Raw genomic sequence first — 15,416 nt, forward strand, 5'->3', positions numbered from 1 at the left:
TAAACTAGTGCAATTCTCTTCCGTTGTGCAACCCTATAAGAGATCGAATAGTTAAAATTTATTATTTATTAAGAAGGGGAAAATATGGGTGAACGGCACAATTGTTTATTCTTGTCTGGTGCAAAAGTAAAACAGGAAAGGTGGTCAAACCATGGCTTACAAGGGAAATTAGAGATAGTATTAGATGCCAGGAAGAGGCATACAAATTGGCCAGAAAAAGCAACAGGCCTGAGGATTGGGAGCAGTTTACAATTCAGTAAAAGAGGACCAAAGGATTGATTAAGAAGGGGAAAATAGAGTACGAGACTAAGCTTGTGGGGAACATAAAAACTGACTGTAAAAGTTTCTATAGGTATGTGACGAGAAAAAGATTGGTGAAGATAAATGTAGGTCCCTTACAGTCAGAAACAGGGGAATTTATAATGGGAAACAAAGAAATGGCTGACCAACTAAATACATACTTTGGTTCTGTCTCCACAAAGGAAGACTCAAATAACATACCAGAAATGTTGGGGAACACAGGGTTTAGTGAGAGGGAGGAACTGAAAGAAATGAGTATTAGTAGCGAAATGGTGTTAGGGAAATTGATGGGATTGAAGGCGAATAAATCCCCAGGGCCTGATAATCTACATCCCAGAGTACTTAAGGAAGTGGGCCTAGAAATAGTGGATGCATTGGTGGTCACCTTCCAAGATTCTATAGACTCTGGAACAGTTCCTACAGATTGGAGGATAGCTAATGTAACCCCACTATTTAAAAAGGCAGGTAGAGTGAAAACAGGGAATTATAGGCCAGTCAGCCTGATGTCGGTAGTGGGGAAAATTCTAGAGACCATGATAAAAGATTTAGTAGCTGAGCACGTGGAAAACAGTGGCAGAATTGGATAGAGTCAGCATGGATTTATGAAAGGAAATCATGCTTGCCAAATCTACTGGAATTTTTCGTGGATGTAACTAGTAAAGTTGATGAGGAGGAGCCAGTGAATGTGGTTTATTTGGACTTTCAGAAGGCTTCGACAAAGTCCCACATGAGAGATTGGTGTGTAAAATTAAAGTGCATGGGATTGGGGATAGTGTATTAAGATGGATAGAAAACTGGCTGGCAGACAGGGAACAAAGAGTAGGAATAAACAGGTCTTTTTCCAAATGGCAGGCAGTGACTAGTGGGGTACTGCAGGAATTGGTGCTGGGGCCCCAATTATTCACAATATATATTAATGATTTAGATGAGGGAACTAAATGTAAAGTCTCCAAATTTGCAGATGACACAAAGCTGGATGAGCTGTGGGGAGGATGCAGAGATGTTTCAGTGTGATTTGGACAAGCTGAGTGAGTGGGCAAATGCATGGCAGATGCAGTATAATGTGGATAAATGTGAGGTTATCCACTTCAGTGGCAAAAACAGGAAGGCAGGTTATCATCGGAATGGCTATAAATTGAGAGAGGGGAATGTGCAACGAGACTTGGGTGTTCTTGTACAGTCGCTGAAGGTAAGCACGCAGGTGCAGCAGGTGGTAAAGAAGACAAATGGTATGTTGACCTTCATAGCCAAAGAATTCAAGTGCAGGAAAGAGATGTCTTGAGGCAATCGTACAGGGCCTTGGTGTGACCACACCTGGAATATTGTGTGCAGTTTTGGTCTCCTTATCTGAGGAAGGATGCTCTTGCTACACAAGGAGTGCAGCGAAGGTTTACCTAATTGATTTCTGGGAATCGAGACTGACATATGAGGACAGATTGAGTTGGTTAAGATTATATTCGCTCGAGTTCAGAAGAATGAGGGGGGAATCTCATTGGAACCTCTAAAATTCTAGCAGGACTAGACAGAGTTGATGCAGGAAGGATGTTCCCGATGGTGGAGAAGTTCAGAACCAGGGGCCAGAGTCTGAGGATACGGAGTAGACCATTTAGGACTGGGATGAGAATAAATTTCTTCACCCAGAGAGCGGTGAGCCTGTGGAATTCATTACCACAGAAAGTAGTTGAGGCCAAAGCATTGTATTTTCAAGAATGAGTTAGATATAGCTCTTGGGGCAAAAGAGATCAAAGGATATGGGGAGGAAAGCAGGAGTAGGCTATTGAGTTGGATGATCAGCCATTATCTTAATGAATGGCCCAGCAGACTCGAAGGGCTGAATGGCCTACTCCTACTTTATATGTTTCTATATCTGGGAAAAATACTTCTAAACTTCCAATAAAGGGATGAGGAACGGGGTTGGGGGCTAACAGATATATAAAGGTTCATTAAGGATAATAAAACAGAAAATGCTGGAACTGCTCAGTTGGAACGAATTCTGATGAAAGATAACAGATCTGAAACGGTCTCCGCAGAGGCTGCCTGATCTGGTGAGTATATGCAGTTTTCTGTCTTTATTTCAGATTTCCAGCATTCGCAGTACTTTACTTTTGTAAAAATAATTCACATTTTAGCACAAAAATATGACAACATTCCTCTTGCTTAATAAATTGGCTTCAGTATTGCAATACCATCTACCGCAGTCCCCAAAGGAACCACACACACACCAAACATTTAATGGCCAAAAGTCAGACTAAAACCCATTTAAACACATGGAGGGCCGATGATTTTCCACAGTTGTGAAACACATTTGCTATTCCAGTGTGAACCGAATTTGCAACTGACCCAGAAACAGTTCCGTTACCTTTACCCTGTGACCTATCGAAGACGTGAGTGCGAACTGCAGTGGTGAATTGTAGCAGGGGGGGTTACTTATTGATACTTGATGTGTAACAATTGTGGGAAGGTGCGGGCGCGGTCAACAATCGGAGGACGACTCTTCGGGGAGCTCGAGCTCTGGGATTAGAATCTGAGCCCGGGGATTTCCTGCCTCGAGCCACGTCAATCAGCAACAGCTGGGAGCAGCGACCGGGCTTTGCGCGGCCATGGCTCCCATGGGCATCCGACTGTCTCCGCTCGGCGTGGCCGTATTTGCCTTGCTTGCTGTCGGAGTCCTCTACCATTTCTATTCGGGCTTTCTGGCCGGTAGGATCGCCATCTTCAGAAAACTGCCTGGGACCGACAGGGTCGACCTGAGAGAACTGCTGGCGTTATCGGTGGAAGCCGCCATGCGGGGAGGGGAAGAGGTGAAGCGAGTGATGGAAGGGGGAGAACTCAACGGGAAAAGCAAAGGAAAAACTAAGGAAGGGGCAGATGAGATGCTCACCACCGGAGACTTGCTGTCGCATCAGATGATGTATTATTTAATTAAAAATACATTTCCAACCATACAGGTGAGCTCGGGAGCACCGATCACGAAAGGCAATGCGGCAGAGAAAAACAAGCAAAACCTGGGGGTTGGGGGAAAGGGGGTGCACTCAGCGTTTCATTCATTCGGCAGTGTACTGCATTTTGGTTTATAGCGCTTTTCTCCGTTAAAGTAAACAATGAGTATTCTGCTTCCTTGAGGAGGTGAGTAATTATAGTGGGAACAACTTAAAACACTTAAGCTGTTGTTGGTACTAATTGCAACAACTAATCATGGATGTGTTTTGAAGAGGTTGTCTTTTAAAGTTCTGTAGCTCTGATTTTTTTAGACAACATACGTTTCTTGTTTAAAATAGCGTCGACAATAACGAGTTAGATAATTCAGAAGAGGTGGCTTGTTAGGAATGCTTTAAAATTAGTTTAAATTAATATTGGCCATTTTTGTATGGCATGTCTGATTTTTGGCTTATATATCACATTCTAGGCCACGTCCATGACTGACCATGTCCATCTATCTCCCATTTGATTGTCGGAGGTGTATTGTTTTAGAGTCATAGCGTCATAAAAGTTCTTCCTCACATCATCCTACGTTTCTTCCACAAAACTGTAAATCTATGTCCCCCAGCTCTTGTACCATCAGCTAGTGAGAATAGCTTGTCTTTGTCCACCTTATTTAAACCTGTCATAATCATGTACAACTATTATATCTTCCCTTGGCCTCCTCTGCTCCAAGAAGAATAACCCCAGCTCCTCCAACCTAATCTTGTAGCTAAAATTCCCCATCCCTGGAACCATTCTGGTAAATCTCCTCTGCACTCTCTCAAGGACCCTCACATTCTTCCTAAAGTGTGGTGACCAAACTGGATGCAATACTTGAGTGGTGTGCTAACCAGAGCTTTGTTCAGCATAACTTCCCTGTTTCTGTACTGAATTCCACTACTTATGAAGCCCAAGATCCAATATGCTCTGCTAACTACTCTCTCAATATGTGCTGCTGCCTTCAAAGATCTATGTACATGAACCCCAGGCCCCTCTGCCCCTGCATACTCTAGAACTGTGCCATTTAGTCTGTATTGCCTCTCCCTATTCCTTCTGCCAAAATACATCAACTCTCACTTTGCAGTGTTTTGGCTGCCCAGTCTGTTGGCCTATCAGTGTTGTGTTGCTTCGATTGTTTTCATCCTCACTGTTTGTCACCTCCAAGTTTAGTATCATTGGCAAATTTTGAATATCTTAGTGGCCCAACACTGAACCTTGAGGAACATCACTGTTCACCATCCTGCAGCCTGATTCCCTGTTTTCTGTCCTGAAGCCAATTTCTTTCCAAGCTGACACTGGCCCTCCTATTCTACATGTTTCAATTTTATCAACCAGCCTTTATGTAGTACTTTGTCAAATGTTTTTTTAAAATCCATATAGACAACATCCACCACATTCCCCTTATCCACCAAGTTAGATTAGTTAAAAAAATTACCTGTTTTACACTGTACAAATCTGTGCTGGCTCTTCTTAATTAACTCGAACCTCTCCAAATGCCTGTAAATTTTTTCCTTGCTTATTGCTTCTAAATCCTTACCCACCACTGATAACCTGGCCTGTAGTTATTCGTAATGACCTTCCACCCATTTTTGAATAAGATGTCACATTTGCCATCTCCCCTGTACCTAGGAAAGATTGAAATGTTATGGCAAGCCCTTTTGCTCCCTTCACCGTAACTTCCCTTGCAACCTGAGATGCAAGTTGTCTGGATCAGGTAGCTTATCAACTGTAAGCATAACCAGCCTTTCCAGTACTTTCTGCTTCTAAATTTTCACCCATCATTTCTGCTTCTGCCAATATTTTGTCAGCACTTTCTTCCTTAGTAAATAACAATACCAAGTTCTCATAAAGTATTCTAGCCTTGCCCTCCACCTCTAAGCATATATTACCCTCTTTCTCTCCTGTTACCCGCTTACTATTTACATGCTGGTAGAAGATTTTTGGATTCCCTTTTATGTTAACTACTATTCTATTCTCATATTCTCTCTTTGCAGCCTTATTTTTCTCTTCACTTCCCCTCTCAGCTTATGTGATCATGTTCTTGCTTGAACAATTTACCCTACATGCATCATACACCCTAGTTTTTTTTTGTTTAACCGTAATTTCTATCTTTCACATCCTCCAAGGAGCCCAAAGCTTTGGTTCCCCCACGTTTCGCCCTTGGAATGTACCTAGCCTGTATGAAACATCCCCTCAAAGATTGCCCATGGTTCCATTACCATTTTTCTTGTCAGTCTTTGGTTCCGGTTTAACTCTGGCTAGATCCCCTGTCATCCCATTAAAGTTGGCTGTCTTCCAATTTAGAAATTCTATTTCTGATTGCTCCTTGCTGTTCTCCATTACTAATCTAAACATTATGACAGTGATCATTCATTCCCAAATATTTCCGCACACAAACCTGGTCCACTTGGCCCACTTCACTCTCCAGCACCAGATCCAGCAATGCCTCCTTCCTAATCGGACCGAGAACATATTTTCAAAATTCTTCCCCATCCTTACCCTTTATAGTAATACTATGCCAATTGATATTTGGGCAAAGTCACCCTATATCCACTACTCTATAGTTCTTATGTATCTCTATGATTTCTCTGCAGATTTGCTCCCCCATCTCTGTGTTTAGAGGCCCATAGCGTGATCATATCTTTCTTGCTTCTAAACTCTACCCCCTCGAGGACAATCTCTCTTTCCAACATTGCAGCCTTTTCTCTAATCAGCACTGCCACCTGACCTCTCATTTTTCTTCCCTGTCTTTTCTCAGTACAGTACTTGTATCCGTGAATATAAGTACCCGGTCCTCACCAGTTTTAAACCACATTTCCATTATTGCTACTACATCATATTCCAACTTGGCTATTTGTGCTCGCAGCTAAAAAACCTTATTCACCACACTGATTTTACATCCATGCATTCTAAACCTGTCTCTATATCTTGTAATCCTTTACCGTTAGCTCCTATCTAATGTGGTGCTACTTACTTCTGCATCACTACCAAACACACTCACTCCTGTGCACCTTATTCTTCTTTTCAACTTCTTTACGTTGGTGCCCATTGCCCTGCAAATTTAATTTAACCCCACCAGCCACACTAGTGAACCTCCCCATGTGAACATTGTATCTCCGCAGGACTAGGACCAACCTGGCCCTTTTGAATGCTGTCCCTCCCCCAGAATTGGTCTCAAGCCCTCCCTCCTGCATTATGCCTTAAGCCATGCATTGATCCCCCCCATCTGTCTGTTTCCACTCTTGCCAGCGTGCGGCTCTGGGAATAATATAGAGGTTATTACCTTTGAGGTCTTAGCTTTTCAGGAGCTGGGGAGGAGATTAAAAGTTGAACCATAGGACTTCAATACCTGCCCTCTATATTGTTGGTACTGACGTGGACCGCATCTTCTGGCTTACTCCCTCCCACTGCAGAATACACTGCACCTTCTCCGTGATGCTCTGGCACCAGGGAGGCAGCACATCATGTGGTTACAGAAATACCTGTCTGTTCCCTCGACTATGGAATCTTCTAAGATGACTGCATTTCTATGCTTTTATGTTCTTTACTGTGCAGTCCATTGCCCATTGGTGTCATGGGCATTCCTTTTTAAGGTCTTTTCATTCCCAGCAGTCTCCAAAGCTGAGTACTGATTTGAGAATAGCACACACCCTGAAGGCTTCTGCACTCCCTACTCTTCCAAATGGTCACCACCTACTGTCCTGAACATACTCCCTGTAGAATGGTCACTTTCTGGAACATATGATCCAGTAAACTCTCAGAATCCCTGATGCTCCACTGCCCTTCAAACTTTGAAACCCTGAGCTCAAGCTCAGGCATCTGGAGATACGTCCTAAGCATGAAGTGTCTTGAAGTTCCCAAATAGTACAGGACTTGCAGGCTGCAGGTCTCAGCTGTCCATCCGTGATCTTAAAAAAAAATTTTGAATCTAGCCAGTACCTTGTTTAAAATATTAAGTTTAATGAATGCGTCTAGTTCAGTTTTGTGCTAATCTTATTATTAATTGACTTACTTCTTATACTTACCCCGGTTGAAATTTAGAAATTCTGGCTCTTAGTTTAAACCAATACCAATGGCCAGTTTAGTTGGGGGGGGGGGTGGGGGTGGGGTGGGTGGGGGTGGGGGGTGGTGGGGGTGGGGGTGGGGTGTGGGGGTGGGGGGGGGGGGTGGGGAGGGAATATAAACCAACCAATCAGTTACCTGCTTTCCAGTGAAGTCAACTTTGTTTTTTTCTTTTCCTTGAATTCACTCTGTTTCTTCCCAGCTATGTTCTCTGTTTATCTCGGCCGGTCTCGCTCCTGTTCTTGGGTCTGGGGCCCCATCTGCTACTGTTATGTTTAGCGCCTCTGGTCTCACTTGGCTCTTGTTGCTGGTCTCAGCCCTCCTTTGTCTCTACTCCATTTATCCCCACTGGTCTTGCTTCTGCTCCCAGATAAGATGCTCAGATAAACGCAATTGATCCTGTGGCACCATTCGGAGAGTACCCTGGTCAATGTTCATTCCTCATCCAGTTCACTTAAAACAGTGTAACTGATCGTTCATCTCGTTTGCTAAGTTTAAGGCTTTTCTCTGTGCAGATTTTCTGCTGAATTTTCTTTGTATTGCAGTAATCTCAAATTCATTAATTTTGAAGTGTAATGTGCTCTGAAATATCCAGAAGAGGTAAGGTGCTATTTGTTTGCATGTTATTCTTTTAATAAAGGTGGAAGTGAGTGTTTTCACCACATGCTAAAGTTTGTTACTGTAAATTGAAGTTTGGGTTCAACCTGCAGAGTGAATTGGGGGGTAGATTTTCTTTTCCTGAGAATTGTTTCTGCCAATATTGAACATAAATGTGGCCTAATGTATTAGGTTAGCCCAAGTTAAGTCTTAGTTTTTAAAATTTAAGCTATTAGACTGGATTATAATCCTTTGCCATTTGGGGATTTTTTAAAACCCAAAGTTAAAAAGCAAATATGAAAAGTACATCCTGCTTAATTTCTGTCATCTAAACGTAAAGAAAAGTTACAGCTTGTATTTGTATAACAGTTTTTACAACATCAGAGCTCCAAAGTGCTTTGTAGCCAATTGAATGGTGTAGCCACTGTTGTAATGTATGAAGTATAATAACCAATTCCCACACAGCAAATTTCCGCAAATAGCAATAAGAGAGACCCTGAACAGATGATTCTGTGTTGATTGAATGTTGATTGAGGGATAAATATCTCCAGAACACAACAATAACTTACCTGCTTTTCTTTGAACAATGCTGTAGGATCTTTAATATCCCCCTGACACTCCCTCAGTAGTGTATGGATATTATGTACTTAAATAACTGGAGCGTAACCAGAACCTACGACCTCTGAGTCGGAGGTGAGCATGCTACCACTGAGTCAATCCTGACTTTTTAGTTTCCTTTTAAACTTTAGTTTTCAAAACCATCTTTGGTATGTAGGGGTCAGTACCTATATTTCCAGTTTTAGAAGTTTCCTTATACTGTTTTGGTATGGCCTTTCCAGGACTCTTTAGAAATTTTAAATGGATTGACACCAGTTTCTGAACAGAAGTGGGGTGGTTTTTACTTTCTGCCACTAAGGTACAATAACCCAGGTGTATAAATTATTATTGATCACGATTAATATTGGTGCTTTGTGCTAGTTTTACTGTAGATAATTTTCTTAAATTCATTGGCTGAGATTATTTCTTTGTACGCTATGACTCAGAGGGTGCCTTACAAGCTCAGGTATCAAACAGCAAATCCTTGTTACTGTATTTCAGTTTATTGACTATGTCATGTGTCCTCACGTAAGCTTGCTCAACTTTAGAGGCAGTAATACAAAACTGCACTAGTTTGTAGCTCAGGCTGCCAATCAGTAAATGGACAGTTAAATGGAAATTTGCATACTATAGATATACAGCAGCTATCCCTCCTTATTGTGCTAAACTGCAATGTGATCTGGACCAGGCTCAAGTCCATGAATATTAATGTTTATATGGTGGCTCATTGTATTCTGATCAGTCTTTCTGCCATCTATACCTTTCTCTGATTGCTTTAGATGGAGTATCCAATTTGAACAAGATAGATCAAGAAATACTTATAATGGGGGCACGTGAAATTGAAATATATCTCTTAAACTTCAAATATCATTGTAAAACATGTATACCAAAAAAACCCATAGGAGACTTATATTTGAACTTTAACGTTTTGTCCTTCTCTCCAGTATGTGGCTAGACATAATAGCAACAACTACATTCTGATACTATGTATCAAAATAAGCTGGGCAATTAGCTATGAGTTAATGGCCCAGGACACTTCAGTCAACATATAGTAAGCATGTAGCTGTAACCTCTTTTCATGCCAGAAAGTAAGAAACCAAAATCATAATACTGAATACATCAGAAATAAAACTGCTTAATATTTAATCATTGTCTGTGTTTAAGAGTGTCCACTGTTTCTACTTATAATTAATTTGCAAAAACAAAGGGAATGCAGCAGAAGGTACAAAAGGTGTCCATCTTCCCCATTTTCAAATAGTGTGTTCTTCATGACTGAAAACAAATGAATGCATCTGAGTTTCTTGGAATGTAACAGGTTTTTAGATGAATCAGAGTAGCAGTCCTTTGTCCCTTGGTAGATAGTCACTGCATTTTTGGGATAAGTCCCAAATACCCATGCAGTTTAAAGCACCTGTTTGGCCCCTATGCAACAACTGCAGATCACTGAAGAATTCTTATAAACATACTGTTTAAGTGTCTGACAAGACAACCCTCAAATCAGTCATGATCAAAGGAACAATCATCTGCAGCATCAATAACAAGTTGAGACTCCCGCAGAAAACTAACAAGAAGTTAAGAAAATACTGACTAGGATCTAACTACTCAGCACCTCTCATAACCCCAAATGCCTCAAGTCAATTCTTCAATCCAGGCACCTTTTATGGAAATTAATTCCAGGATAAAACGAATCATCCCTTTTCTCGTATACTGATTTTTGGAACTAAATTAGTTTGGTATTTTATATTACTTGTATCTACTCTATGTTGACAAAAGTGTCCTGTCTCCTTCCACTGCTTTGCTGCAAGATATTGTAATTCCCAAATATAAATTGGCTCAGTATGTTTGTTCCAAATATAAATTAGAATGTTACCTATGAAATAAAAATTCTAAGATTAATCTGCCCCCAGAAAGATCTTCAGATTGTGAAAAATAGCACTTGCATAGAATCATTGGTTACAGTGCAGAAGGAGGCTATTTGGCCTTTCTTGCCCATGCCAACTCTCTGCAAGACCCACTTGCCTACTCCCATTCCCCTGCCTTTTCCTCCCCGGCCTGCAATTATTTGCTATTGAGGTAATTATTGAATTCTCTTTTGAAAGCCACAATTGGCATCCGCCTCCAGCATACACTTGGGCCGTATATTCCAGAATCCAACTGCTTACTGCACTAATAAGTTTTTCCTCATGTCACCTAAATCAGCATCCTCTGGTTCTCTGCCAACAAGGACTGGTTCACTTTGTTTTCTCCCTCTGCCTCAACAATATTTGATCATGTCTGATTACTATTTGCTTCCAATTGCATTCTTAATTCCAAAGATTTTGACCCAGTAGAGTTGAAAGAATGACGTTGTATGTCCAAAACAGAATGGCGTTAAGCTGGAGGGAACTTGGAGGTGGCAGTGTTTCTTTACATTATGTTCTTCCTTTTGGTACTCATTGAACCTCCAGTGCTTTGCTTTTTAGGTTACCTTTACCCTCTTTTTAAAAGACTTTGGCGTGGATTCTTTTCTCGCCTACTCCATTGTATGAGTTGTAGAAACCTCACCTCCAGTGCACTTGCAGATATTCGATCTCCAGAAGTCACTGTCTCGTCGGCATCGGCGACTATCTTCCAGTTGCCTCTGTCAAAGTCCATCATCTTAGTATCTCACTTGCAGATGTCCTTGTAGCAGAGGAATGGATATCCAGCATGTCATGACCCAGTGACCTGTTCATTGTACAGAATATCTTTGGATGTACAGCTGTGATACATCCAATGAATGAGGCTGAGATACACAGACCTCATTGGCTTAGTAATGAGCGTATGCTGATGGAATTAGCTCACTCCAGGAGATAATAGTACCTCAGTATTACACTGGGCTGTCACCTTGGCTTTGTGTTCAAATCCTGTGTTGGGCCTTCAAACCCACGGGGCAGGATTTTGCATCCTGCAGGTGGGCGAGTGTACCCTGGAGCCAATTGGGCATAAAATAGTGCGTGATGACGTCGGACGAGCGTCCCGACATCACTGCACACTTGTGATATTTCAGCTGGCGGACGCACGCCAGCCGACGGAGGCCTATTAAGGCCCTTAATCGATTAATTTAAACCTATTTTTGCTGTCCATCCAACCATACAGTTGGCGGACGGGTGAATCAGCCAGCTGGCCTTTGATTTTTTTAGCAAACCACATCTGTGGGTGGGATGAGGTAAATAAAAAATAAATATAAATTTTGGGGCAGAATTTGTATTCTGCTGATGTTATTGTGGGTGAGCCCCAAGTCGGGCCTTTTTTCAGATTTTAAAAATCTTTATTTTTAATTTAAAAATTGTTCAGCTATCTGCCTTCAGGGAGCCTTCAGTAAGCGCTGCCCTGCGCATGCGCAGACTTCTGCGCTCACACTCCTCCCCTCCCCACTGCAGCGCACGTTTTACGCTGGCTGGCCGGCCAGTAATTGGCCATCTAGCGTGAAATCGCGGTCGGGGGCCGATCACAGGTGGCAGACCGTTTCCCAGCCGCCCCCGGGCCTGCCCGCTACACCTGCCTGACGTCCTTAGAATTCTGCCCATTATTTGATCCAGTGGCTAGAGTGCTGCCAGCTGAGCCAAGCTTTTCCTCTGTAGGAGGGCATTGTCTCTGAATTCAGTTTACTTCTAATTTCCTAATTTTTGAGTGATACCTTCCTATTTTTGAGATGTTCAGCACCTTAAACGGGTTGTTTGGACTAACTTCACCTAAAACATTCACACTTTTGAATTTTTTTATTACAACAGGTAAATATCCCTTCACCTCTCACAAGAATAAAATTAGCTTTCTTAAGTTTTCTGTGGAACTGAGATTCCCAAGACCAGATATTTCCTGTAGGCCCTATTCTGCACCTTCTCGGGGACCACGGTATCCAGTACAATACAGTGTTGCCTTTTGATGGATTCTCAAATATCTTTATCTGACTTAAAAAGTAAACTAATTTGTAAAGGCTATTACGTTAAAGCTTTTTTTTTAGTAATTAATTGCACGTGAGTACCCTCTCCTCAAATCCTTTAATTTCTTCTTTCTTCAGCAATGTTTCCAGTTGTCTGGAACTCCTTTTTGCTGTATGTTTTGGCTTTCTCTGGTAGATTTCCCCACACAGCTATACAACCTCACCGAAAGAATGCTATCTAATTTTTCTTACTCACAATTTCCTCATTTTAAGCTGAATTTGTGAATTAAACTTATTTGTTTTATTCTATTTGTTACGTGCATTCTTGTTCAAAACTCCTAGTTGGGTAACTGTCACCGCCCTGCCCATATGTGCTGCTGGCCTTTTTTTCTCTCATTTTTTGACCTATTGGGTTGAATGTAGTGGTCAGCAGTGACACAAGAAGTTCAAAGCACTGATTATCCTTCACTTTTTTCATTTAAATTTTCAGATGGTGAAATTAAATGGTTATGATTGGTTTAAGATAGGAACTAAAGTATCATAAGCTTTGAAAACATTTACATATTTAAAACTGTGGTAATTTTTATCATAGAAATTGACATTCCACAAAAATAAAATCAGCTTTTCAGGACCAGTGAGGTTGTTCAGCAATAATTATGAACTTAGTACACAATTAAACCACATCATTTTTTCCAGAGATTTTTCATTGACTCTAACAGCGTAAAAGTGGAAGTTTTCATTGATTTACTGATGACTTGGGATTGTACTCTGGGGACCCCTCAGCAGCGCATCCCTGGAGGAACATAAAATCACTAATCGCAACTTTTGGATTTCAAGGTAATTCTGCCCTTATACGTAGAAACATAGAATAATAGAAGCAGGAGCAGGTCACTTGACTTGTAGACTGTTCCGCCGTTCAATATGTTCTTGGATGATCCTCTATCTTAAAGTCATACTCCCGTTCTCTGACCACACCCCTTGATGCCTATAAAGTCTAGAAATCTATCTATTTCCTTAAATATATTCAGTGACTTGGCCTCCACAGCCTTCTATGGTAGAGAATTCCATAGGTTCACCACCCTCTGAGTGAAGAAAGTTTCTTTTCATCTCAGTCGTAATGGTCTAATCCATTTCCTCAGATTATAACCCCTTTTCCTTGACCGCCCCCCCCAGCCAGAGGAAACCTGTTCCCCTGTATCCAGTCTGCCCAACCCTGACAGAATTTTATTTGTTTCAATGAGATCCCCTCTCTTTCTTCTAAGCTTCAGTGAATGCTAGTTGGCCCAATCTCTCCTCACACGATAATCCTGCTATCCCAGGAATCAGTCTGGTGAACCTATATGGACTCCTAAAGTTGCTGTCCATCTCAGTAAAGTAGTCATGTTGCAAAATATGGACCAGAGTAATGCTTACACTCCCAGTTTAGATTTTCCTCTCCAACACTGTGCAACCTTGTGCCCTCCTGATTTGATTTTTACGGTTGAATTTGTGAATGTGGAATTACTCACTTTTAGTATTTTCCTTTCTCGCTGAAAGTTTTCTCATCTCCTCCTGAAGGTGTTAGTTTATGCTAGTGTACAATTCTGTAGGTAATAACAATCTTCCAGAAGCATAGAATATAAGAGCAGAGAGGCTATGTTGGAACTGTATAAAACGCTGGTTAGGCCACAGCTAGAATGTTGTGTGTAGTTCTGGAATCCACATTATAGGAAGGGTGTGATTGTGCTAGAGAGAGTGCAGAGGAGATTTACCAGGGTGTTGTCTGGGCTGGAGAGTTTTAGTTATGAGGAGAGATTGGATAGACTGGGGTTATTTTCCATGGAGCAGAGGAAATTCAGCGGGGGGCATGATTGAGGTGTATAAAATTATGAGGGGCATAGATATGGTACACAGGAAGGAATTTTTCCCCTTGATGCAGGGGATCAGTAACCAGGGGGCATAGATCTAAGGTAAGGGGCAGGAAATTTAGAGGGGATGTGAGGTAGAATTGTTTCACCCAGAGGGTGGTGGGAATCTGGAACTTCCTGCTTGAAAGGCTGGTAGATGCAGAAATCCTCATAACATTTAAGAAGTATTTGGATGTGCACTTGCGATGCCACGGCATACAAGGCTATGGGCCTAGTGCTGGAAAATGGGATTAGAATAGTTAGATACTTGTTTGACTGGTGCAGACTTGATGGGCTGAAGGGCCTTTTTCTGTGCTGTAAACTTCTATGACTCTTTACTTGAGCAAGTGCCAAGACCCTCTCCTTGATCAATATCTAAATGTAGTGTCAGGTGTTTATAGAAGGAAGCCATTGACCCCGATCTTGATGGGAAAGGGTTGCATCTGCGGGGATGGAGGTGATACATTGGTTGTAGTGGAGTCTCGCTGTGGGAACTTGGCAGCCCTGTGGAGTGAATGTGCATAGTTTTTTCCTGTAAGTTCCACCCTAGAAGTCTGCAGTTGCTTGTGTGTGTGTCTGTCTGTGTGTCTGTCTGTGTGTCTGTCTGTGTGTCTGTCTGTGTGTCTGTCTGTGTGTCTGTCTGTGTGTCTGTCTGTGTGTCTGTCTGTAATTGCAATCCCTAGCTCTGGGCATCTGATTATGGGGTGCCTGGGGCTTGAAGTGGTCAGGGTAGTACTCCGGCTCCCCTTGACTCACAAGCAAAGCTGTAAAAGTACTTAGATTCTCCCTGAAGCTGTCCTATATCTGAGGTTGCTAATCTTAGTAAAACATTACATTATATCCTTCCTGGGAGGGGTTTGGTTGCTTGCTCCTTGTCCCCTCTCTATTAAACTCAGGGCTCGGGTCAGCTTTGAGATTTTATAAAGTTTTAACATCTCACCTGACATCAACACACCTGATTTTCAGGGCTATGATTCAGTGTGGCACTTTAAGTCTTCTAATACCAATTGTATTGCCAAGCTTTCTCACCATTGCCCTGGGTAGTTTTCTCTGCTTGAATTATTCATCTAATTTTCTCCTAAGTATGTTGTTACAATTATGAGGTTTATAAG

The 15,416-nt window shown here is 41.8% G+C and overlaps 1 protein-coding gene across 1 annotated transcript in view; it reads left to right on the forward strand.

The window, feature by feature from the left end:
- The first annotated feature begins 2,669 nt into the window (after positions 1-2,669).
- The window catches only part of bpnt2 (3'(2'), 5'-bisphosphate nucleotidase 2), a 39,911-nt gene continuing 27,164 nt past the window's right edge, over positions 2,670-15,416 (forward strand). The window contains exon 1 of the mRNA XM_041190465.1: positions 2,670-3,248. Coding sequence (XP_041046399.1) covers positions 2,901-3,248 — 348 coding nt within the window. The 5' untranslated portion in view covers positions 2,670-2,900. The remainder of the gene's footprint in view (positions 3,249-15,416) is intronic.

This window comes from Carcharodon carcharias, chromosome 6, assembly GCF_017639515.1.
Source record: "Carcharodon carcharias isolate sCarCar2 chromosome 6, sCarCar2.pri, whole genome shotgun sequence".
Classification (NCBI taxonomy): Eukaryota; Metazoa; Chordata; class Chondrichthyes; order Lamniformes; family Lamnidae; genus Carcharodon; species Carcharodon carcharias.